Consider the following 27,131-nt stretch of genomic DNA (forward strand, 5'->3'; position numbering starts at 1 on the left):
ACTAAAGGAATTATAGGCAAATACCGATACTACCAATCGTTTCATATAATTATGTTCTCCAAAAAATAATTTAACGACAACGTTTGTTTCACAAACTAACATTGTATTACTACCTAACCCAATTTGGAATGAGAAGCTGCAATGTCACCTATTATACAATAAACTTTGCTGAAAACAAGACAAAAGTAAAAACAAAACAAGAGACATTGTCTTATTGGAAGCATTCAATACCATTGGCAGTGGAATATCAATATAATATGGACTGGCCTTGAGAGGATACGACATTATTGTATGAACTAGAATTGTATTGCCCAAGTCGAAGACGAGGATATAATGCAATTCTAGCGAGGGCAATTATTTACAACTTTTCCAATAAAAATTTCAACCTCCGCAGAGATTACATGTATTTGCAAAACCGTCAGCACATAAGCCTGTGTGACTTTCAAACTTATTAGTCTGAAATACTTAACATTAACCATGGCGTTCGTCAATATTCGTGATTCCTTTATTGCGTCATATTTTCGTCACTTATATTATAAATACATTTTCCCACCCCTCAATGTTTTAACATATCATATTCTTATATTTAACGACACAACAAATTATTCTCCCGAGGCTCTCCGGAGGCTGTCCACCGTCTTTCGTCGTAACAGACACAATCTTCTCCGGAGAGCAATCTTGGCCGGAGGCTACCCGATGCTACCCTGCGTTTTGTGGCCTTTGTGGTGTTTTGTGGTATCTCGAGTTATCGCATAACCGCCAGTGGTATTTCTATAGGCTCCAGCAGCAACTTGGTCAGCGACGGCATGATCTTCGTGTTGATGTGTTGTTTCATTCGTGATGTTCATAATATGAACTTCTTAATAACGATTCGTATCTTCGTGGACCCTTCGTGGGTGGTTCGGGTGCCACCATGATTGTGACCTTCTGTAGACATCGTACTCGCTTCGGCCGATGACTCCATGATGCAATATTTACCTTCATATACAAATGTGTTGTATAGTGCCTTGCAAAAGTGATAATCTTTTTGTTTACTTATGGGCCTTCTGGGCCTCATGCAAGTCGAGTTCTCCTAAGATTGTGGTGTCCTGTGTTTTTCCTTCCCCCTTTGTCAATGATTAAATTATGCAATGTAGCTATTTTTCTAGTTGTGGTAGTCAAGATAATGTTACACTTTTGACAATTCTTGCGTTAATTTGTATGTCCTCCTTTTCAAACTAATGAAAGTATTTATACCGAATCTCGAGAAAATTCAACACGGAAAAGTGCTAAACAACAGACTCTAGACATTCAAAAGGATAACATTTTCTTCTTTTTTTGGTTTAAATCTTAAATCTAATTTACAAAGAATTTACAAACAATTTCGCTGCCGTATGATATCAAAATATCTTCTTCTTTTTTTTTTTTGCATGAGCAGCACAGACGATGTTTTCTCTAGTAGTTTTGGTATGTTTTATGTAAGTTTCCCTTGCCATCTCCTCAAGTATTACTGCACAGTTTTGGTACGTTAAGAATTTTGAAACTCTGAAGTCCTGTCGTAACAGACCTTATACCGGCGACGACACGACAACGTCCGAAGAATATAATTCCTCCAAAATTCCAATACAACAGCAAGAGAGAGCAAAGAGAACCGTTTTAACAGACACGCGACGTAAACTCTACCCGGGTAGGTTTCTACAAACACGCCTACATGCCAGCGCCGCCCGCTGTTGTAGATTGTGCACAATATTACAATCACTGATATTAAATGGGTTATTTAATACCGGTTAGTGATTGTCTAAACACAGTCACGTGATGGAGGCACATTGGTTATGTTCGCCCATGGGCAGAACATTTTTGTAATGTTCTCCCATGAGAAAACATTTTCACGTTACAATAATGACAAACGATACCAAACGATTGAACGATTATGTTTTTCACGCAATCGATATGATAAAATTGCCTATTCCATACAATGTGAAAAAGCAGATGACGATTATTGTAATGCGTACGAAAGTGTGATTTGAAGGACCCGCGCACAGTGAATTTGGCTCTGCGAGAGCGATCGAGTGCGTTGTGCTGGTGTAGACGTTGAGAACATGGCTTCTACGGAAAATTCTGCGCAAAATGTAAGGTAAGTTTTGTCAGATTACTTTGACTATAATATCAACCCATAACAGATGATGGTATTTGACTATAAACCCATGCAATATAACAGAGGATGACTTTTGTTGTCGGGAAAAATGCTGTACCAAAGATAACGTTCCACCCTCAGGGTTTGAAATGCTATTTCGGGAGGCTATAAGTCCCTCGACTTCGTCTCGGGACTTATAACCTTCCTCAATAGCATTTCAAACCCTTCGGGTGGAACATTCGGTATGTTCCCTCCCCCGCCAGTCATCATCATATAATGTCAACTATACATGTACACGCAAGATAATGATTGAAATCAGTGGTTACAATCCATGCACGTTAGGCTGCGTTCACATAGAAGTATATTATTCGGGTATTCGGGCTCGTTTTTCGAGGGCACGCGAATAGCTTGAATCGAACGATAGGATTTCCTCATACCGGTTCACATAAGAGGGCACTATTCGAAAGTACCGAATAGCTGCGAAAAGTATAGCAAAGTGGGAATCGAGCTTGTTCGATTTTCTTGCAGCGTATACCGTCTCTCGTTTATGAAATAATGACACTTTTGGTCTGGATTTGCCCTTTAGCAAAAATAAGCATGTAGACTGACATTCTGATGCAGTTTAGAAATTGTTAATAAGATTTGCTGGGATGTAGGAGGAAGAAATCCTCACTGCATGGGATGGTGAGTTGACGGTGCGGGTGGCGGTGTATTCGGTGCCCGAATACCGAATAGCGAATACCGAATACTTCTATTACGCACCCTAATCGACGCGTGGCGCGTCAATCAGTCTCTGTCTTCGATACTGCGCATGCGGGTTGAGTACGTATATCAAAGGAATTTTACCCCAGTTGCGTTCTAATAGAAGGGTTGCCAGGACACTGTAACGGTGTCGGGGTAATGCTACGGTAGAATTTGGAAGAGGTTACCGCGACAATTTCGGAGCAACTTTCTGCGGGACCGTTTTAAAGGGATTGGGTAGCATTGGTGCAAATGAGGATTGAACTTTTAACTTTTTTCGAGATACCAAGAAACTACCTCTAAAATAATACAGAGCTTACAATTCTAAGAGGGATTCAAAATTTATTAAATGAAAACCGGTTTCGCAATGTCTGAGATATCCAATCAAAAAATAAAACAAATCGATCCCATGCAATAAAGGGTTAGTCCCACCTGTTATTAGTATTGCTCTTGTTTACAAATCTGTCACATTTCAAAACCAATTTTCATCAAATAAACATTGAACCCCTCTTGAAATTACATGCTCTTTCATATTTCAGAAAAGCTTTCTCACAATCTCAAAAAAAAAAAAATGTTAGAAACCAAATGCTTGGTCTCAACCAAAACTTCACCATCCTTTTAACAGGCAGGGTAAAAGTATAATGACAATATTATCAAATAAATCAATTAAAATATCCGAAGTTACCCGGACGTTGCCGCGGTGACTATAAGTTTGAAAGGCTCCGTTAAAACTTGAAAAGGGGGTTTTAGTCTCACCACATCGAACGCCAGCATCATCCCAGTGCCCACAGTTATGGTTGTACCATCCGTTGGAGGAACAGCTAGCTAGACTCCACTCCCAGCCGTCACATTCAACGTTGTCAAGTAGAATGGATCCTGATCCTTGTCCGTACGTCCCTCCCCTCACAGCCCGTGCATAGCTTGTGGAATATCCGAGTTGTCTGCAGACGACCCGAGCATCATCGTCATCCCAGTCATCATCACACACCGTGCCCCAAGCTCCATCGTGATAGATCTCAACACGGCCTTCGTGGTACGAGCTCCCTCCGACAAGGCGGATGCTATCTGGCGGGGATGTGGTGGGGTTGTCATGGTTCCAGGGATAATCTTCTTCTGAATAGTCGAAATATACATCTGAATTAAGAAAATAAAGATAGTTTTATGATACACTGAATGGACGAAGAATAGAATACATGTACTATAATGACTAAAAAGTCCCAAGTTTGATTTGATGATAAAATTATTATACTTCATAACCATAACAGATGCATGTTATTTTGCTCGTTTATTCTTTACGCTTATAAAACTGAAATATTTGATATGAATTAAAACCTGAAATATGTCAAAGTTCTTTCTGCTTAGAGGAGGAACGCATTTTCTTTAAAGGCTTGAATTGTGTCAACAAGTGCCATAACGAAAAGGGACGTAGGATTATAAGAATGGCAATTTGCTCTTAATTTTATTGATTGCAAACAATTACACTATGACAGGGGAGCCTCATTTCAGGGAGCGACTTTTGTCTTTGTTCTCAGTGAATCTAAAACATACCCAATTGTTTCCCGCATGGTTGTGCTGCTTTCTGACCAGACGATTGTAACAACATTTGTATACTTCAATGTCTAGGTGTTGCGACAAGGATTGTCGCCCCCGGCTCGGGGGCGACAATCCTGGACGGAGTTGGCGTCAAGGATTGTCGCTCCGTCAAAGATTGTCGTCTGGCGACAATCTGTGACGAGGGCTGACGGCAAGGATTGTCGCCCACCCTCGAAGCACCTTGTCGGGGCGACAATCCTTGTCGCAACAGTGTAGGCCTACCACCTCCTATAAAAACTGTCAACGTCTACCAAAAATAATGACTCTTTCCATTGCTGATGAACAGAAAACAACAACAAAAATCAGTAAGGTGTTGTTAAATCTAAACTAATGCTACATTTTTGTAATAATACTTGTGCGTGGCTTCATGTAGGCCTACCTGACATCTTCATACACATCATTTCCCTGAATGCAGAAGTATTTCGGTTCAGGGTTATGCTATAGGACGATGAGTATACCATTTTGGGTGAAATTATTTCAAGTACTTATCAATGATGCGAATGTTTGGAGAAATAATATAACAACAATAATTGACATGACATTTCCATGATGATTTACCATCTTCATAAACAACGAGGAATTTAGTGGATAAGATCATTTCAACCGGAGTGTTAACAAACAAAACGCTGTCAGCGTTACTAGATTATAAATATAAATACATGAATTTTATGATATATACATACATATGTATATCAAGAGATTTTTGATGATACAGATTCTTTATTTCTAAAAATCATTTCATAAGGGCCTACTTTTAAAATCTATAATCTAGTTTTTAGTATTTGGAAAGCTGCTACATGGTAACCGTAGAGTGACTGCGACTATTAAGTGCCACTCTCAATTAGGAAAGAGTATGTAGGCCTACTTATATATACTATACATAACAAACGTACACATGAATGGCATTCGATAAATTCTCTGATACTATTTCATCTGGAATCGGAAAAATCGACATGAATACAAAATATTAGACTGCGATTATCACTTTAAATGCAGGCCCCACCATTCAAGAAATATGTTCAATCAAAGAAATATGACCGATCGACAATAGTTTTGTCAGTTAAGTGCTGGCATTTAACCTTCCTTTGTGTTCAGGTAATGAAACAGACACGTCTCACAAGTTGGTCTTTTTTTCACATCTTAAAAGATATTTTGCTCCTGGATGTAAGCCTACAAATCTAGACTTGAGTCGTAATTCAAACATTGAAGACAAATTCGATGGTACAAAGAATCAAGATGAACTTACGACAAACAGCACAGTTTGGCATCAAAGCTGTGACAATAAGTAACAGCGCCAGATTAGAAGGTGAGTGTAGAGACGCCATGTTAACTTTCATGGCCACTGACTAAACCCAGTGTGTACTTTGGAAGCGCGTTGTGCCTCTACTAGATATCCATAGCCGATAGTGTGCGTAGTTGTGGCATAGAATCTTCTCCGACCGATGTGGTGCAATAATGTAATTTAGTGAGGGCTTGTCACCACATACAGTGTACTTATACCTCTCGTGTAGAAGTATTTTATGACGTGGCATAAATAATGTGCGATAAAACCCAACGTTATTTTTTCAATGGAAGATAACACAGGACAGATCCTTTGGGTTGAGAGGGGTGGGAAGGAACTTAGTAGTGTGTAGTTGAGAGTAAGGAAGAGGCGGTATGGCGTTGCTTTTGAATCCTCACAATTTGATTTTAATACTCGAGCCTTCGGGCCCTGCCCTTTATCAAGACTGAGGAAGAAATATATATCTATATTATATATGTATATGCATATATATATATATATATATATATATATATATATAATGCGTCTGTTAAATAAATATTTACACAGGTTATAACGGCGTCGTTGAAAACCGTTAGGTCAATACTATTCTCATCTGTAATAAAAGTAATAATCAGATTTCATGCATGTATCCCTATCAATAGGCAGATATTCTATATATGCCATCACAACCACACAAAATTAATGAAGACTATAGCCCTACACCCAAGTCTACAGGTAGAATTCACATAATACTATCAGGCATGTGCTTTACAGTCTCATACGGAATATCTATATGGAATATCTATCTATATAAACCACACAATTCAATACTTACCTGCCTATTGTTGCTTAAATAAATAATTAAAAGACATTTTTGCTGTTCATTCAGACATGAGATCCATCAGTTAATCTGGTGCTTCTGCTAGATTTAAAAAAAAAAAAAAGATGAAATGAATAGAAAGACAATCTGCAGTTAAGGAAACCATCTCGCACTTTTTATTTCTCCCATGAAGCTATGATGAAGCTATACAATTAAATAACCTTTATGTTCGCCATGTTGTAAGCAACAGTGCTATCCACGATTTGTGATATCACAGAAATGACAGTTCGTGTTAATTTGTATTCTTTGCTTTCAAATTACGTTTTAAATCTATTTATATGTGGACATAGAGCGAAACGTGGAAAACGAGTGTAATTGCCTATTATACATCAACTTTATACTAATTATGACCATAGCACCTTTATCTATCGTGTATGTTTTTCATTTAATCCAGTGACCTTATAACGTTTGTAAGGGGTTTTATATCCTCCCCCACTCACTGAAAACTTCCGTCATACCCACCTCCTCCCCTTATTAAAAATCTTTAGTGAGATATACATGATATGTGAGGAGGCGTAAATATTTGCTTAAATTGGGGCCATAAATTCGCCATTAACTTGCCTCACGAAGATATGAAACATTGTGGTTACAGGGGCAAACAGTGAAGCACCATAATGTAGGTAAAGATCAAAACATGAACTAGAATGGAGACAATATACATGTAATTCAGTCCTGATTATTTTGCACAGGGTAGAGTACAAAATGGTGTATTCTAGAACTTGCCCAATTACGCGAAGTCTTTAGAAGGGGATGCAAGAGTGATGCAACATAAAGCTTACGATTGACTTAAAAAGCAAAGACCCTATCCTGTATCCCGCACGAATATAACTGCATCACACATTTAATAAAGCTTTTGTCTGTAGGGATAGTACAGTATTGGTGGAGATGAGAATTGGGCTTTAAGGTTTGCAAGATACCAAGAAAACACTTATGAAATAGTACAGAGCAAACCATTTTAAGAGGAATTCAAAGTTTATTTGATGAAAATCGGGTTTGGAATGACTGAAACATCCAAAAACAAAGTAAAACAAAGCGATCGTAATAAAGTGTGGGTCCCACACACTTTATTAGAATCGCTCTGTTTTGGATATTTCAGCCATTTCAAAGCCAATTTTCATCAAATAAATGTTGAATTCCTCATGGAATCACATGCTCTTTAATATTTCACAAGAGATTTCTCATTATCTCACCTAAAAATGTTAGAAACCTGAAATTAGGTCTCAACCAAGACTATACGATACAAGACTATACTATACTATACTTGTACAATCTTCTTCTTTTTTTTTGGGGGGGGGGGGAGGGAGGGGTCACATTATGGATACATTGCAGTGATATTTCAACTGAAACCCTCATTGATTAGTCATGTAACTTACCGTTCAGAAATACTGGAATTCTTTTTATGTTTAAAAATGATTTCCTCTAACATTGTGCAAAAATGTATATGTCACTTTTATCTAATATACCCTTTGAATCAGTTATTCGACCATTCGGGGAATAAAATACATACCAGGTTCACATCGGGTTTTTTTTTTTCATTGGTAAGATTTTTCTTATCCAGGAACATCCTATTAGAATCGGGTGTGGAGTATTTTGTGAGCGTGATAACAAAACAAACAAATAATTTTGTTTGAAGTCAAGTACTCAAAATGACTGAATCTTTATATAACGATTCAATTAATTTGTAACAGTGTCATGCACATGTTTTTAACGTACACTTAACTAACATTAATCTATGGAGCAAACGATGATTAAGATTACATTACAGCTAATTCCCGCACTTTCCGCTGAAGGTGATCACTAAGGTATATAGAGTTATAGTGGTTGATTTCAAGCAACGTCATGCGTACATGAAGGAGTTGGAAGTCATGATTATCAATCAATTTGTCGATGCGTTATTGTTAATCGTTGGTATATGATATATTATTTTTCTTTCAACTCTAGGACAATTTCAGTGACCACAACAGATACCGCCGTTCTCTCTCGACCAAGTCATTCCAGGCAGCTCGCTACGCCGCTCTCAAGCTACTTACACCATAATCCTCGTGACACTTTCTTCTCTCGTCTGTCTTACCGCAACACAATAACATACATCCTTGTGATCGTTTGACGTTAAAAGATACACATACAAATATTTTATCGTCTTTCATAGTGTTACTTTGTCATTTATCATTATTTGACCCCCTCCCCTCCTAGACTGATATCTTGTCCACGAATAACCAAATGAATGAAGAAAATCGTTGACAGGAAACCGTGATATGAAGGTATTTGCATGCACTTCAGCGGTAAAGGTTTATTCATCTGTGTGTCCTGAGTATAAGCCTAGTACACCAGAACAATTCATTGATATTTCTTTAACGGCACGAGCTCTGTCTGTCTGTGGTCAAATGATTGAATATATATACAGGTAATAACAGTACTGAGTACAGAATGTTCTGCTAAGTTAACAAAAACGAAATTGAAAATCAGAAAGTCCGCTTTGTTTGTTACTCCTACCTTCGTGGTTAGGAATCCATTCAATTAAGGTTTGATGCTCATCTTGATTTTCACTTTCACAGCTCATGATAAAGGCCTAGACATCAAAATCGAGGTTTTCAAAATAGCAGTTTACGTTGATATGACGGTCATCCGACAAGAAATGTGGATTTAGCATACAAGAGTATCACAAACATTTTGTGCTCTTACTTATACATGTTCTTCAAAGCAAGACAGCTATAATATGCGGTTGAAATACATTGAAAACTGTCTCATCGCTCACAAACAAAGTTTCACAGCATTTTTATTCCTCTCTGACACAAGCCAGATGTCTCTTGATTTCTGATCAACAAAGAATAACTTGCCAATTCACTTACAACTGAACCCACATACAACTTTGTGACTAAATTATAGTCGATGCAGTAATCACAAATCAGAAATAAAGAATTATAGTCCAGGCTAGGCTCCATAGGAAGTGCACCTAACCTTGTTTTTTGATATATACAATGTTTTTTGATGGTTTCTTGTCAATTCGAGGGTGCTGATTCCAAATCCGATTGATGCCACTAGCGTAACCTTGAGCATTTTCGGCAAAACGCAAAAATCCAAAATGGCCGCCAGATATACTAATTTGGCCATGATAATCCCAGTTATGTCAATTTTATGACAAATTGTTCCATCAAATTTTATAAATTTTTGTTCCTAGAGTAATTCTACTTGCACATGCAAGAAATTTTTCATCTGAAGAGGTACATTTAGTATTTTAAGCTTATTTTCAATTCAAAATGGCCGCCACTCCTATACTCATGTACTATATGAATGGCAAAAAATATGCATAGAAATAGAAGACGAATTTTCAGTCACATACCTACGCTTTTACCAAGTTTTGCATGTGCAATGCAAATCTGATGAGTGCCACTACCAAAACAAGCAAACAAACAAGCAAACAAATAGAAAGTTTATTGTTTTTAGGCTTATTATTATTATTCTTAATACAAAACTTCAAAATGGATGCCACTCATAATATACCCCTGCACAATATGAACGGCAGAGCGTGTGAAATAAACAAATTTTCTTTTTTTTTCCTGTCACTCAGGTACACTGTTTACCAATTTGTGTGCTGATTATAAATCAGAAGGTTGTTACTAACAAAGGCTGCTTTATTTTTGGATGCAAACATCCAAATTTGCTACCTCAATCTGAATTTTTCTCTGGGTATTTGGAAAAATCCACCAAAACTTGAATTGACGCCAACATCAAGATCGTTTATCAGGAATTATTAGATATGAACATTTGATACTTACTTGCCTTGAGATGTTCAACATCAAAAATATTCATTCTGATTTACTGATTCAAAAGGCTGAATCCTATATAGATGATGACACAAATGAAATTTCAAATTAACTGTCCTGTTCTACATTATCTAAAAGCGATATTATACAAACTTTTCAGTCCCCTCATCCGAGAAAGAACATGAGGCAGGGGAAAGTGGAAAAAGGGACCACCTCACTTCCTGAACAGTGTATTGTCAAATCTCTGAAATGAAAACAATGCCCCAAAGTTTTAATGTTAACCCAGATGAATTATATATGGTAGATGAATTTTACCACCGTTTTTTCGGAGTGAATGTGTTTGAGTATAGGCCTATGATGTCGAGGGAGACTCTGAGATCTGTACAATGCTGCCTCATTCTGAAAGCATTGTTATAACAACTTCACACTGCTTGTCTTTAATCTTCAGCATTTGCAGATTCAGGATTGCTCTCGGTAACCAGACAAGCTGTGTTAGGACTCTGAATGATGGCCTCCTTAATGGTGGCTGTAAACTAACTCCACTAGAGGTCTTTTTAACATATATGTGGTGACATTACATTCACTTCACGGAAGAAGTTTGCAGATGATCTTGCCTTTACGTCTCATAGAAAGTCCTTGGATGACATGAGCCGAGTACTGACCCATCTCAAGACAATAGTGGAGTACTTCATCTTCTGGAGACTTTGCCCCAACCTTTATTAGATTATCATCAGACCCATGCCTTCAATCTTAGTAACTATCTTGCCAACGCTATGTTCAAGGTAGCCCTCTGTGGCAAGCCTTCCAAGCATAGGCTAAGGAAGTCCACCCTCCTTCACTGGCACTCGATCACTCTCCCTCACACTGGAAGGAAATGATGACAAGTGTCACCAGTGCCGTCAACGCATACCCTGACCTTCCAAACACGATAGCATGGGGGGGGGGGGGGGCATTTCATGAAGCGTTTTGTCTGACAAATTTGTCTGACAAATTTGCTCTCAGCCAATCAGATGCAAGGATTTAATAGCTTATAATAGTTTGTCAAAAAGAAAAGATCTGACAAAACACTTCATGAAATGCCCCCCTTGAACAACCTGCCATCAATGCGCCTGAAATCCCACAAGCCTAGACTTCCCTATACTGTAACTTGAAAGCTTTGACCCCAAAACAGGTTGGTACAGATGCTGGTCTGATGTCATCTCTGATACCACCCAAGTTACCTACAACACTGTCTCTGGCCTGGCAACAAAGCCACAGGGCTTCAACGGGTGGTGATCAAGCAAGTCTTCATGTCTTCACCTTATTTCTATAGCAAATAATCGCCCTCTGACCCCTGAGGAAGTGCTGAACATCACCAGATGTGGTTGCAATTAAAACAATTGCAGGACTAATATGCATCTTTAGCCTGAGAATTCTGCAAATTTGGGGCTGATGTCGCCTGCTGCTAAACATACAATTAAAGGGTTCTTTAAAGACAATAAAAATGACAGTTTTAGTTTTAAGCCAAGACTGAATGAGATCATGATGTCAAAGTTTATTATCAACACCTGGGAACTGTGAGAGAACTGAAAGAGGTATCTCACATTGCTCCTTGGTTGATATTTAATGAACAGTTTCTACGGTATTGCATTAGGACAGTTTCGTTTATGCCTTCAACAGATTTTGTTGTTGTTTTAATTCAAGAAGAAAATCAGGCTTGCTCGATAATATCAAGGCGGCATTTCTAAATTAAATCATATCAAAGTGATGGAGGTTATGATCCATTTCGAACTCGCCTCAGGATTGCTCCTCCCCCCCCCCCCCCAACTCCTTGTTGGAAAAAAAAATCTACAATGTAAAGGGTTTTTAGTTGTGTCATTAATGTCCGATGTGTTTTTGTCTGCAACCATGTATCTCTGCACTTACCAGTGCTTACTGTATAGGATTTTTCTGTACTTTGTTAATATGGTTTAAGGGAATTCATAATACAAGCTTTGCTTTCTAGCTTCTCCTCCATTTTCAACATTATTTGATAAATACCATGTATCTAGGCTCCTTAATATATTGTGTTAGTATCTGTCGATATATTTTTATATTCGGCCGGCATGTAGAATATGATGGTATATTGATTCCTTGCGAGACGTTTAGTGAATTGTTGAGACTTTTGTTGAGACAAAATGAAATATATAAGAAATTGTGTTCAACATCGTAAGTTTTATGAATATTAAATGCTCATATGTAGGCCCCCTATATATTGTAAGTGACACCCAACATATTGCACATGCAACACTTTATGATAGCGTAGGTACGGGACTGGAAATACAGTAAATTTGTTCTATATTTCCATGCATATGTTTTGGCATTCATATAGTACATAAGCATAGGAATGGCGGCCATTTTGAATAAAAATATAGCTTTAAATGCTAAATGAACCTATATGAAGTGAAAATTCGCTTGCAAATGCAGATGGAGTAACTCTATGAACAGAAATGTACAAAGTTTGGTGGAATAATTGGTCATAATAATGCACATTATTGTGTTTATCATGGCCGAATTAGCATATCTGGCGGCCATTTTGGATTTTTGCATTTTGCCGAAAATGCTCAAGGTTACGCGAGTGGCATCAATCGGATTTGGAATCAGCACCCTCGAATTGACAAGAAACCATCAAAAAACATTGTATATATCAAAAAACAAGGTTGGGTGCCTTCTAGCCTGGACTATTAGGAAAGTGCTGATGCAGGAAAAGAGAGAAGGTGTGTACCGGTATGTTTTTTTTTTTCTGCGTTCATTTCAATCACTTTTTCATTTCACATTATTGCTTTACACAAAATGCTTGCAATGTGAGTTATCTGCAGTTAGCAATATGAGTTATCTGCAGTTAGACTGTTTCTATGCGTACTAATGTACTTTTGCTTTAGGCAACAACTTTTTTCTTTAATTATATTGATTATTGCATGTAATAATATGTTTGTCTAAACAAAACTCTGAGTAAAATAAGGCTTCGTACGTGTTGTTATCAATCCATGTACATTAACCCTTTCTGTGTTAATTAAATGTGCACGAAATTCACATGATCAGAAATTAATGTGGCACACAGAGAATTAAACCTCAATCACGTCACATCTTCCTATAAGACGTAGCCTTCTATTTTGGCAACTTAACTTCCGCATTCTTTGAGTATTAAAGCAGAAATGATATTCATTCTGGCCAAACACAGTCACTTTCTTTGACACATATTACCTTTAACCTTACAAAGTAGGTAACGTCATTCCATGGAGAATAGGAAAGACGCGAAACAGTACTTTAGTTTTAACTCGAAAAGTTACGTAATGCTACAAAACCAGCCAAGTTTCACATCGTGACACATGTGTGTATTACGGCACTGGTTGACAAAAATACATAGAAAGAAACAGAGTTTGGTTCAAGAAATTGAGTTTAGCTGGTTAACGTTCTTTCATAGATGATTTATTCAAACATGAAGTGTGGCATCATTCTTTATATCGATGTATTTGATGCGTTCGTCGAAGGGGGCGCTCGTCAAGTTCGTTTTCATCTCCCTGCACCTTATTGTGGGTAGTGACCGGAATTTCACCATTTGGCACGGGACCGAGGTTGTAATCACAAAGACCAGTGCAAGGGCGATGGAAAGTCCACAAGCAACTGCAAGGGACATTACAGTCGCACTGTTCTCAGGAATCACGACTGTACGAAAACAAACAGATTTATGTGATTTCTCGTCTATTCTTTAGTGGATTCGGAACCGATAAATACTGCAGTGTAAACATTCTTTTTTTTCGTTGGAGAAAAGATGGTAATGAGTACAACCGAAAATACATGCCGCAATAGTGTAATAATAATAATCAGACAGAGCAATATACCTCATACAGGTGGATAGGTTTCATTTTAAGTCTTTTGAAGAGCAAAATATTATTAACAATTTCATGTGTACACGGTTTCTCTGTACAAATTGGCAAAACACTAATTTTGGTCCAACATGAAAATGCCGATTTGATCCTCCTTATAAAAAGTTTTTTTTAATAATTTTGCATGCATTTCAACTATTGTCTAGAGTTCCTATATTTCAAAAAAAAAATATGTGAATTTCTTTAATTTCCCCTGGGGAAATGAAAACAAAATCCTTTGTTGTGTGAATGTATTCTGCATGGTGAGGTGTGCATGGGCGGGGGTTGGGACTTTGCTGCGTCGCCACCTGAGAGTCCTTGCGAGTTAAAGAATTGGTTTAATTCGTTCCAGGTAGCTCAAACATCAGCTGAGAAAGCTTGTTGCAACTTTTAGAAACTATGCAGTAATTGCTCAGCGGGTAGCAACAAATATAGCTGAGAGTCTCACCATTTTGTAGGCATTTTCAATCACGCAGCTACTTTTACAGTGGCGGGTCCATAGGGAGCGCACCGGGCTATTCTTTGTTAAAAATGGAGGGGCGCCCCCTATAATTCTTTGTTAAAAATTGAGGGGCGCCCCCTATAATTCTTTGTTAAAAATTGAGGGGCGCATACCCCCTTTAATTTTGTAAAGGCGTCCCCCCCCCCCTTACGAAATTCCTGGATCCGCCCGCTGTTTTACCAGCTTTTTTTAGAGTTGCAATGTAAACCAGTTAGCAATATGTGCAATAACCCGTATAGATGGTGACATGAACATGTAGCCTGAATAGATAAAAATAATATAAATATTTCAAAGGACATATGAAATAATATCATGTACTCTCATGGAGATATGAACGATATTTCTCATACCACAACGAATCGCTGCATCTGCACTGTTCATCTTAGTGCAGATGTCAGGTGAAGGATTCGCGGGACACGAACTTAAAGAGCGTTCCCAACCATCGCAGTTGACGTACGCAAGATGAAACGGTCTGCTGCCATTGACTCGGGGGACGCTGTAGGCCTGAGCACCGTACGACTGGTAACCGAGCTGTCGACACGCCACCTCTGCATCCCGCGAGTCCCAACCACTATCACACACAGTACCCCATTTTTCCTCGTGAAATATCTCCACCCGACCTTCGTGATACGTAGATCCGCCTACCAAACGAATCGGCGCATCGTAGGTAATGGGCCAGGGTGGTCTAGAAGGAACCTCAATATCACCTGTGTGGACGATACGATGAAAAGAGGGGGAAGTTGTCAGTTAAGGATGAGGAGAGTAGAAAGCAAGAAATGAATCTCAAATCAGTGTCAAATGCACTTTTAAATACTGTTTATGGAAAGCCTCAATCGTGGAGACTCGCTTTAGCGCCTGGACGAGAAAATAACTTCGACCATTAAACTTCACAAAAGCTTTTTGCTTCTGACTGGAAGACATGAAAGTGCCTTTCAGTGGGATGTTAAAAACTCGCCTATCTACCTTCTTCTCATAACAAGGTGACCGAGACAGTGTAGCCATTTATCTCTCTCTGCCTTTCATTTTTAAACAAGGAACATTATATAATATGCAAGAAGACAGAAGCCCTCGCTTGAGCTTAAATGAATCGCATTTAAGCAAGTAGCCCATAAGCTCAGGAACTTAAACCAGTTTTGCGAAGTCATTTTCTCCTCCATCCGGATCTGATCTACTGTGTATTATACCACTTGGTCATTCCTGTAACTAGTATAACATTACAGACAGCTGGATTGGGTAAGATGCCCAACTTGTTTCATAGCCTACCGTCTAGACAGTCTTTCTATTATTAGTTTGGTTGACTTTTGTCTGTACTGTTCACGAGGGTGTTTGGGAGTTCATCTCACTGATTGCCAGTGAACCAGCTGGAGTTTCAGCTTTTATTACGGGTACAGGATTTTACACCATTTTTTTCCATTAAAGGGAAATGAAACAGAAGAAGCTGAATCATTTGAAACATCACTGCCATGTTGATACTTTTCAATGATCAGAGGGAAACTCGTATTTTCTGACTATCAACCAAATGTATGGTAACTAATCAAGGTTATAAGATTGTGATACGACGACTTCATCTCGTATCATTTGAATACTTTGAACCAATATGTCTGATCCGCAAAATTCTTTCTTTATATCTGATTACCTCTATTTGTCAAAGTCACATGAACATGGGGGGGGGGGGGACTGTACTACGATCAAGAGAGAGCGGTTTTATCAACAGAGAGGAGCTCGAACAAATCGCACATTGAACGCCAGCATCATCCTTGTGTCCACAGTCGTTGTTGTACCATCCGTTGGAGGGACACCTAGCTAGACTCGACTCCCAGCCGTTACATCTAACGTTGTCAAGGAGAATGATGTTATTTCAATAAAAAAGAAACGATTATTTCAAATCAATATTACATCAATAAATAGGCAAATATCAATTCTACCAATTATTAAATCATTAAATCATTAAAATCATTAAAAGACGGCGTTTGTTTCACAAATTAACATTGTATAATATACCACCTAACCAATTTGGAATGAGAAGCTATCGTGTCACCTATTATACAATTGCAGTCCAAATGTGACCGTGCACCTCAAAACGAATATAAAGTCGCACATACTGATTTTGCGTGAGGACTGAAAATAAGTGAAATGGGTCAACCTAGCCGAACTTGACTTTTTCATATTTTCTGAAAGAACGGGTCTTCTTTTACATTATGCAAAAATTTGGTATCATAAAACGGGCAGGAGAGTGTGTTTTTTAGCAGTCTATTTCGAACATTTTTGGTGGAATAGTGTGATTAGGTGTGTCTTTAGAATCCCTTTTTCATTTCTGAAAAACCTTGTCCACACTCTTCACTTTCAACTCTAATAACTTTTGAAAGGATAGTGCTACTGCTTTGAAAGTTGGCATTAATTATGGACAGAATGTGTTAATGAGGCATGCTTAATTTCAGTTTAATCTAATGATCCCTTCTTTGTTGTTACTCTGGCGGTTTACTTCCTGTTTTTGTCCCATTCATCGCACAGCCAGCACGGTTTGGAAAAGATTAAGCGTTTGAATAGACACTGAATTCACACTTTTCCTGAGTTTGTGCTTTTTTGCCAGTATGTAGATAGGTTAGGAGAGTCCATTTGATTTGAGTTATTCATCATTTTAAAGCTTAAAGTCTGCTCTTTCAGAATATGGTCTTAACGAAAAATTCATGTCTGGCGACTTTTTGTTTGTTTTGAGGTGCAGGGTCACAAATATAAGTTAGGCTGATAAGAAAAAGTAAAATCTTAAGAGTTGAACGATATGAATTTGACTGAAATTGGATGAAATAAAAGAAAGTTCTTGTACAGTGGATATGAATATTTAAATGAGTGAGCTAACCATGACATAACCTCACAATTTTCCATTGAATGTGTAAAAAAAAAATGATGAAAATTCATTGTGTCTGTCATTAAAGTCTGAAATAAGATGTTATCATGATTATTCCTGGTTGAATAATTATAGACTAGTGATCAGTATGAGGATTTGAGCCTCGGCCGTACTTGCATTTGAATGAAAAGCTAGAAATTTCACAGTTTTATGCACAAACTACTCAGTATATGACAAGTTGTGAGGAGATGACACGTAAACTTTGCCATTTGCATATTCATATTGACTGTTCAAGAACTCTTTCCCGAAAAATTACCGAAACTTCAAAATGCCATAATTTCCTTTTCATCCGATATTGATCAAAACTATACCGTTGATCTCTTGATATTTTCATATTTTTTAATCAGATTAACTTATACTTGGACTGGTTTCCCCCTTTACACTTCTAAATAAAGATTCGCATCTTTGTGGAGCCTTCGCATGTGTGACCCTCTGTAGGCATCGTAGGACTACTCACTTCGGCCGATGATTGGCCTTCGTATTTTAGTCTGCAAAAGACTGCCAAACGAACGGGAGGGTTTGGAAGCGTCGTCAATTGTTCGCGAATGTCGTTTTTACTTCGGCGAGAATTTCAAAACATGTTGAAATGTTTGGTCGTGATTTGCTTGTGATCTGTTTTCGAAAGTGTCTTTAAAGCCTCGTCGTTATGCGCAAGACATTCGCAAGACACACGCGCTGTTCGCAAAATGCTCGTGAAACCCCAAACAGACCTCGAAACTTTGGAGAATGTCTCGCGTATGTTTCGCGAAATCTGCGAAGTTTTTCCGATCATTTTACGACGTAACCACAAACTGTTCGCGTACCTTTTGAGACATTCTCACGGACGTTTAGCCATGTTAGCGCATGTTTAGGGAAGTACTATGACCTACTTTTTCTACAAATCAAAATCGTAGCATACATCTAAACATCAAACAATAATTAACAACTAGAAATAAAATAAAGACTAGCAAAGAGAAATAAATGTTTGATACACAAAAAAAATATAAAAAGATCGCAGAATACACTTAAAATGAATCTAAAGTATGATAACAATCAAATTTGAATCTAGAGATTATGTGTTGGAGAAACTGCAAAAAAAATATCAAATGCTTTACTAGTGGAGATAGGTCCTAAGAAAAAACTCTACGCACGCACATAATAGAGAAATGAGAGATAAAAAGAAAGGAGAAATACGGGAATAAATAACTTTAACTCAAGACAGCTCCCAACTCTCCTTGGGTACATTTTTCTCCCATGATTATTGAAAACTTTGCGTTGTTTGCATTTCCGTCTCGTGTTCTTCGTGTTCGTAAATTGCTGTACTTTAGCGATGATACACACGACATTCGCACATAGTCGTGAGAAGTTCGCACAAATTGCACAAGAATGGTTTTCGGCTTCATTGTCGGAACACATTCGGAGAAAACTTTTCCGAATGTTGGATTTTGTCATACCTATGGATACCTATGGAAGATTCTGAACGCAGGCTGAGCCTCTGTATTCAGATCCAGATTATTCGCGTCCTTCGCCAATCGTTCGCGTGCTCCTTGAAATCAGACCTTTAGGGTGGGATTTCACGGAGCACGCGAACGATTTGCTAAGGACACGAATGACAAAATCCAACATTCGGAAAAGTTTTTCTCCGAATGTGTTCCGACAATGAAGCCGAAAACTATTCTTGCGCAATTTGTGCGAAGTTTTCACAACGTATGTGCGAATGTCGTGTGTATCATTGCTAAAGTACAGCATGTTACGTACACGAAGAACACGCGACGGAAATGCGAACAACGAAAAATTTCCAATAATCATGGTAGAAAATGTACCCAAGGAGAGATGGAAGCTGCCTTGAGTTGATTTTTTTCTTTCCTTCTATTTCTCCTTTCTTTTGTTTTCATTTCTCTATCGTGTGCTTGCCTACATTTTTTTTCTTAATACTTATCTCCACTAGTAAAGCATTTGATTTTTTTTTGCAGTTCCTCCAACACATAATCTCTATAGTTCAAATGAAATGGTAGATACTTTAGACTAATTTTAAGTGTATTCTGTGATTTTTTTTTTTTTGTATATCAGACATTTCTTTCTCTTTGCTATAGTCTTACATTTCTTTTGTTACCATAGTTGTTAATAATTCTTTGATGTTTAGATGTATGCTACGATTTTTATTTGTAGAAAACGTATAGGTCATACATCCCCCAAACGTGCGCTAAACGTTTGAGAGAATGTCTCAAAAGGTACGCGAACTGTTTGCGATTACGTCGTAAAATGATCGGAAAAACTTCGCAGATTTCGCGAAACATACGCGAGACATTCTCAAAAGTTTCGGAATCTGTTTGGGGTTTCACGAACATTTTGCGAACATCGCGCGTGTCTTGCGAAGGTCTTGCGCATATGACGAGGCTTTAAAGACACTTCCGAGAACAATTCAAGAGCAAATCACGACGAAGTGTGCGGAAAAGGTTCGCAAAAAATTTCAAACTTTTTTGAAATTCTCACCGAAGTAAAAACGACATTTGCGAACAATTGACGACGCTTCCGAACCCTCACGTTCGTTTGGCGATCTTTTGCAGACTAAAATACGAATGCTGGATTTTGCCATTCGCGTTCTTCGCAAATCGTTCGCGTGCTCCGTGAAATCCCACCCTTACCAAGTTCATGCGAAATTGAAAACGTCCATATTCGTATTAACATCTTGTGTCAATTACGGGACAGTGTGACGCAATCCTTATAGTCTCACATGTATCAAAATGGTATACGCCACGATTCGTGCTATGGATAACATAATACAATATTTACCTGTATACAATGTGCTGCATAGTGTTTGTAAAAGTGATTATTCTTTTTATTTACGTATGGGCCTTCTGGGCCACATGCAAGTCGAGTTATGCTATAAGATGGTGGTGTCCGATGTATTTCCTTCCCCCTTTGTCAATGATGAAATTATGCAATATCGCTTTCTTTCTAGTTGTGTTATGTCAAGATAATGTTACACTTTTGACAATTCTTGCGTTGATTTGTTTGTCCTCCTTTTATACTTTCAAACTGATGAAAGTATCAATGCCGAATCTGGAGAAAATGCAACAACGAAGAAAACGAATTGTGCTAAAGCACAGACCCTATAGACATTCATCAAGATACCATCTTTTTTAAATATCAAATCTAATTTACAAAGAACCCAGAATTATCTTTCGTTTCTCCAGGTGAACAATTTCTCTGCCGTGTAATATCAAAATATCTTTCTTTCGAGCATGAGCAACACAGACGATGTTTTATCAAAAGTTTTGGTGTGTTTTATGTAAGTTTCTCTTTCCATCTCCTTAAGTATTTCTTCACAGTTTTGGTACGTTAAGAATTTTGAAACTCCGATGTCCTGACTTAACAGACCTTATAGCGGCAACGACACAACAACGTCCGAAGAATAAAGTTCCTCCAAAATTCCAATAAAACCGCAAGAGAGAGAGAGAGAGCAAAGGGTACCGTTTTAACAGACACACGACGAAAACCTTATCCGGGTAGGTTTCTACAACCACGCCTACCTGCCAATGAAATAATACAGAGCGTACCATTGTAAGAAAGATTCAAAGTTGATTGGATGAAAATCGGTTTCGGAATGTCTGAGATATCCAAACACAGAGTAAAACACAGCGATCCCAACAACAGGTTGGTCCCATCTTTTATTAGGATTGCCCTGTTTTGCATATCTCTCCCTTTTCAAAACCAATTTTCATCAAATAAACGTTGAATCTCTTTTGAAATTCATGCTCTTTCATATTTCAGAAGAGGTTTCTCTCTCAAAAAAAAAGTTTGAAAACCTGAAGCTTGGTCCCAATCAAAAATACACTATCCCTTTAACAGGCAAGGTAAAAATAATAACAATAATAATGATGATAATAAATGAATGAATGAATGAATAAATAAATAAATAAATAAATAAATAAATAAATATATCCTGATGTTACCAGGACGTTGCCGCGATGGTTCTCAGTTTGAAAGGCTCTGTTAAAAAGGGGTTTTAGTTTCACCACATCGAACGCCAGCATCTTCCTTGTGTCCACAGTTATGGTCGTACCATCCGTTGGAAGGACAGCTAGCTAGACTCCACTCCCAGCCGTTACATCTAACGTTGTCAAGTAGAATGGATCCTGATCCTAGTCCGTAAGTCCCTCCACTCACGGCCCGTGCGTAGCTTGTGGAATATCCGAGTTGTCTGCAGACGACCCGGGCATCATTGTCATCCCATTCGTCATCACACACTGTGCCCCAGGCTCCCTTGCGATAGATTTCAACACGGCCCTCGTAGTACGAGTTCCCTCCGACAAGGCGGATGCTGATGGGTTGGGAGGTGGTGGCCGGGTCATACCGGGGAGGTGGAGCTACCTCATATCCTTGGTCAAACCAATCTGATTGGAGACAGAGGACGTCCATACTGATAAAATGATATTTATTATAAACTAAAATACCATTAAAGTCAAATGTCTCAGTATTTTTTTTTCATAATTATGTTGAAATATCATTGCAAAGACTTGCGTCAAGATAGGTGCACATCAGCACTGAACATGTCGTGTACTTTGTCAATGGTAAGCAATCTCATACGCGGTCTTGTTGGAGGCTTGGCGGTGGGGGATTGTTTCCCCCTGACAGGAAAAAAAAAAACGGAGGCAGAGAACACCAAATGTTCAATCACAATCAAGAAATTACCAATGCTCCCACGATCGCAAACTTTTGATGTCTATTTCAGTTTCAAATTTAGCGGCTAATATGGATCCAGGTAACACCAATCTTTCTATTTATTTGGATACCTCTTGCAATAATTCGTTTTTGTGTCCCTTCTGATAGTCATGGAATCATCAATATTCGAAACCTGAGAACAGCTTGATCTATAGTTATTATGTGCACGATTTTTTTTTTTCAGTTCGCTTCAATTCATATAGTATTGCATCGGTTTTAACTGGCATTTTCTCAAACTCTCTGAAACTCGCTGAGGTTATTTCAATAAAAAAGATACGATTACTTCAAATCAATGTTAAAGTAATTATAGGCAAATATCAATACTACCAATCGATTTTTATCATTACGTATGTATAAGTAATCTAGAAAATCATTAAATGACGGCGTTTGTTTCACAAATTATACATTGTATAATAAACCTCCTCACCAATTTGGAATGAGAAGCTACCATGTCACCTATTTTACAATTGAAACTTTGTTAAAAACAAAACAAAACAAAACAAAACAAGAGACATTGTCTTCTGGGAAACATTCAATACCATTGACAGTGGAATATGGACTGGCCTTAAGGGGATACGACAGTAAAGAATATGCCAGTCATATCATTATTATCCATTTTGGACATCTTGGGCAGAAGCATCAATTTGGTATGAAAAAGTGACTATTTACAACTTTCCAATGAAAATTCCCGCTCCGCAGAGATTATTAATTTTGCAAAACCGTCAGCACATAAGCCAGTGTGACTTTCAAACTTATTAGTCTGAAATACTTAACATTAACCATGGCGTTCGTCAATATTTATGAGTCCTTTATTGCGTCATACCGCCCGTCACTTATGTCAGAAATATATTTTTCCCACCCCATTTCCTATATTTAAAGAAACTAAAAATTATTCTCCGGAAGCTCTCCGGAGGCTGTCCGGGGGCTGTTCACCGTCTTCTCCGGATAGCAATCTTCACCGGAGGCTACTCGAGGCTACCCTGCGTTGTGTGGCCTGTTACCAAGACGGTGCATATAAAAGGAACTGTTCAAATTCGGCCCTGATCATTATTTCGTGAGGGCATATTATTGAACTATCACATGACCGCCAGTGGAATTTCTGTAGGCTCCAACAGCAACTTGGTGAGCGACGGCAAGATCTTCGTTTTGATGTGCTGTTTCATTCGTGAAGTTCATAATATTGACTTCTTAAAATCCAGTCCAAATATAAGTTTGTCTGATTAGAAAAAGTAAAATCTTAAGAGTTCAACGGTATAAAGTTGACTGAAATATAAAAAATAAGAAAGTTGCGAAATTTCGAAGTTTTGCTAATTTCTGCCAAACAGTTCTTCTACAATGGATATTGAATATGCAAATGAGTGTGCTAACCGTGCCACACCTCACAATTTTCCAGTGATCGTGTAAAAAAAATGATGAATATTCAACGTTTCTGTCATTGAAGTCTGAAACAAGATGTTATTCCTGGTTGAATAACTTCAGAATAGTGATCGGTTGGATATAAGATGATATGAACCTCGGGCATAATTGCGTTTGAATAAAAACTGGAAATTTAAAAGAGATTTAAAATGTACAAACTAATGACAAGTTGAGAGGGGATGTCACGCTGACTTTGTCATTTGCATATTGATAGTGACTGTTTAAGAAGAGTTTTAAGAAAACTTAGAGACACTTCAAAGTATCATAATTTCATTGTTTTTCATCCGATTTCGATCAAAAATATACCCTTGAACTCGTAATATTTTACTTTTTTATCAGATTAACTTATATTTGGACTGGTTTCCCCCTTTGAACATCTTAACGAAGATTCGCATATTCATGGAGCCTTCGCATGTGGTTCGGGTACCGTCGTGTGACCCTCTATAGGCATCATACTCGCTTCGGCCGATGATTGGCCTTTCAACAACTTCACACGAAATTGAAAACGTCCAGTGACGAACTGACATCTTGTGTTAATCTCGGGACAGTGTGACGCAATCCTTAATCTCACATTTATCAACAAGGTATGCACTGCGATTCGTCATGTAAACTCTATAATGCAATATTTTTATCTGCATACACAAATCTGTGTTGTATAGCGCTTTGTAAAAGTGATTATTCTTTTTATTTACATTATGGTCTTACTGGGCCCCATCCAAGTCGAGTTCTGCTAAAATGGCAGTGCCCAGTGTTTGTCCTTCCTCCGTTATTAATGGTTACATGATGCAATATCGCTACTTTTCTAGTTGTGTTATATCAAAGTTCCTCTTTGGACAATTATTGCGTTGATTTGTTTTTCTTCTTTTACTTTCATATTTTTCAATCTATTTATGCTGGATCTCGAGAACATTGAACAGGATACCATTTTATAGTTTTTTTTTTAAAAATCTGGAATCGAATTTACAGACAATCGGGAACTGTCTTTCGTTTCTACAGATGAAGAATCTCGCTGCCGTGTAATATCAAAATATCTTACTTTCGAGCATGAGCAACACAGGCTATATTTTCTTTGGTATTTTTTATGTGTTTTATGGAAGCAATCTCATCTCGTTAAGTATTACTGCATAGTTTTGCTACGTTAAGAATTTTGAAACTCTGAAGTCCTGTCTTTACCAGACCCTATATCAGCAACGACACGACAACGTCCGAAAAATAAAATTCCTCCAAAATTCCAATAAAACCGGAAGAGAGAGTAAAGGGTAGGCCTACCGTTTTAACAGACACAGAACGAAAACCTTCACCTAGGTTTCTACAAACACGCCTACCTGCAATCGACGCCTATTGTCCCAGATTGTGCACATAGTAAATGCACTCACTGATCTCAACTACTGTACATAAACAATGACTGACATCAATGGTTACAATCCATGCACGTTATCGACGCGCGGCGAGTTAATCATTCTTTGTCTGCAATGCTGCGCATGCGGGTTGAGTGTATCAACGGAATTTTACCCTAGTTGCCTTCTTGTAGAAGGGTTACGAGGACACTGTCACGGTGTCAGAGTAATGCTAGGGTAGAATTTTGGAGAGGTTACCGCGGCAATTTCGGAGCAACTTTCTGCGGGACCGTTTGTTTCAAAGGGATTGGGTAGCTTTGGTGGAAATGAGGATTGGGCTGTTAACTTTTTACGAGATACCAAGAAACTTCTTATGAAATAATAATACAGAGCGCACCATTGTAAGAGGGATTCAAAGTTTATTAGATGAAAATCGGTATCGGAATGTCTGAGATATCCAAAACACAGAGTAAAACACAGCGATCCTAACAACAGGTTGGTCCCATCTTTTATCACGATTGCTCTGTTTTGCACATTTCCCCCATTTTCAAAACCAATTTTCATCAAATAAACATTGAATCGCTTTTGATATTCATGCCCTCTTTCATTTTTCAGAAGAGGTTTCTCATTATCTCACACACAAAAAAAAATTGAATAAAACCCTGAAGATTGGTCTCAATCAAAACTGCACTAGGCCTATTCCTTTAACAAGCAAGATAAAAATAATAGCATTAATAGTAATAATATGAAGAATAAATGAATGAATAAATAAACAAATACATCCTGACGTTACCCGGATGTTGCCGCGATAATAATCTTAGTTTGAAAGGACCTGTTAAAAAGGGGTTGAGTCTTACCACATTGAACGCCAGCATCTTCCCAGTGCCCACAGTCGTTGTTGTACCATACGTTGGAAGAACAGCTAGCTAGACTCGACTCCCAGCCGTCACAGCCAACGTTGTCAAGTAGAATGGATCCCAATCCTTCCCCGTACGTCCCTCCTCTCACAGCCCGTGCGCCGCTTGTGAAATATCCGAGTTGTCTGCAGACGACCCGGGCATCATCGTCATCCCATTCGTCATCACACACCGTCCCCCAGGCTCCATCGTGATAGATCTCAACACGACCCTCGAATTCCGAGCGCCCTCCGACAAGACGGACGCTATTGATGGTAGGCGGGGAGGTGGTGAACGTATCTGAGCACGAAACGTGGTGAAAACTCACTCATGTTATCCTCTTTCCTTGTCCAACATTTTTGTTAATGAATATCATACATACAAGCCCTCAATGTTATGACTATAACACACTGCCGAACTTTCCGTCTTGCTGTTCAACATTGCATTGCCTGTTTGATTATATATCAATACTATCTTCCGTGGACATGGATGTTAATGAGCACATGCACTTGTCACTGAACCCTCTAACGTTGTTACGTCACTAACGTTGGTACATCACTTCCATAATACAACCCTACAAGGTGATACCGTCAAAGGCTATTTTGGATCTGAGCTGGCACGCATCTCACTATCTACGCGTGTATTTGTGATTTAAAACTTGCTTTTTGATCACCCACTTTCTGAACTCTTGGATTTTGCAAACATGGCGTCCCCGTACACTGGCGAATCTGTGCAGAATCTCTCCTCAGATGTTTTCCAACAGCTTCGTCTCGAGAACAAAGAGATGCTGAAATCCATCAATGCAACTATTCACGAAGCTGTAAGCAAGGAATTCACGAAGCTACTCGACCGTCTCGACGAGCAACAAGGGCGAATTCATGAACCTGGAAGTAGCCCAACAAAACCAGGCGTCAACAATTGCCCAACTCCGAGCCACGGTCGACGTTCAATGTGACACCATTCAGAATCTTCAAAACTCCATCGCAGACCTGGAACAATACAGTCGACGTAACTGCCTACAGATCTTTGGAATCCCTGAGAATCGCGAAGAGTGCACAGACGACATTGCATGTGAAATCGCGAATGCCCGGCTTGGAGTGACGCTGTCAAAGGCGGATATGGACAGATCACA

The 27,131-nt window shown here is 38.5% G+C and overlaps 1 protein-coding gene across 1 annotated transcript in view; it reads right to left on the reverse strand.

Annotated features, from left to right (window-relative positions):
• Nucleotides 1-26,704, reverse strand: part of LOC139736424 (scavenger receptor cysteine-rich domain-containing group B protein-like) — a 28,757-nt gene extending 2,053 nt beyond the window's left edge. The window contains exons 1-5 of the mRNA XM_071647175.1: nt 26,677-26,704; nt 25,961-26,299; nt 21,645-22,022; nt 5,694-5,789; nt 3,595-3,988 (exon numbers count right to left, since the gene is read on the reverse strand). Coding sequence (XP_071503276.1) covers nt 3,595-3,988; nt 5,694-5,789; nt 21,645-22,022; nt 25,961-26,299; nt 26,677-26,704 — 1,235 coding nt within the window. The remainder of the gene's footprint in view (nt 1-3,594; nt 3,989-5,693; nt 5,790-21,644; nt 22,023-25,960; nt 26,300-26,676) is intronic.
• Nucleotides 26,705-27,131: the final 427 nt, after the last annotated feature.

Source organism: Diadema antillarum, unplaced genomic scaffold (assembly GCF_040938485.1).
Source record: "Diadema antillarum isolate AM-2024a unplaced genomic scaffold, OU_Dant_1.0 seq00000645_RagTag, whole genome shotgun sequence".
Lineage (NCBI taxonomy): Eukaryota > Metazoa > Echinodermata > Echinoidea > Diadematoida > Diadematidae > Diadema > Diadema antillarum.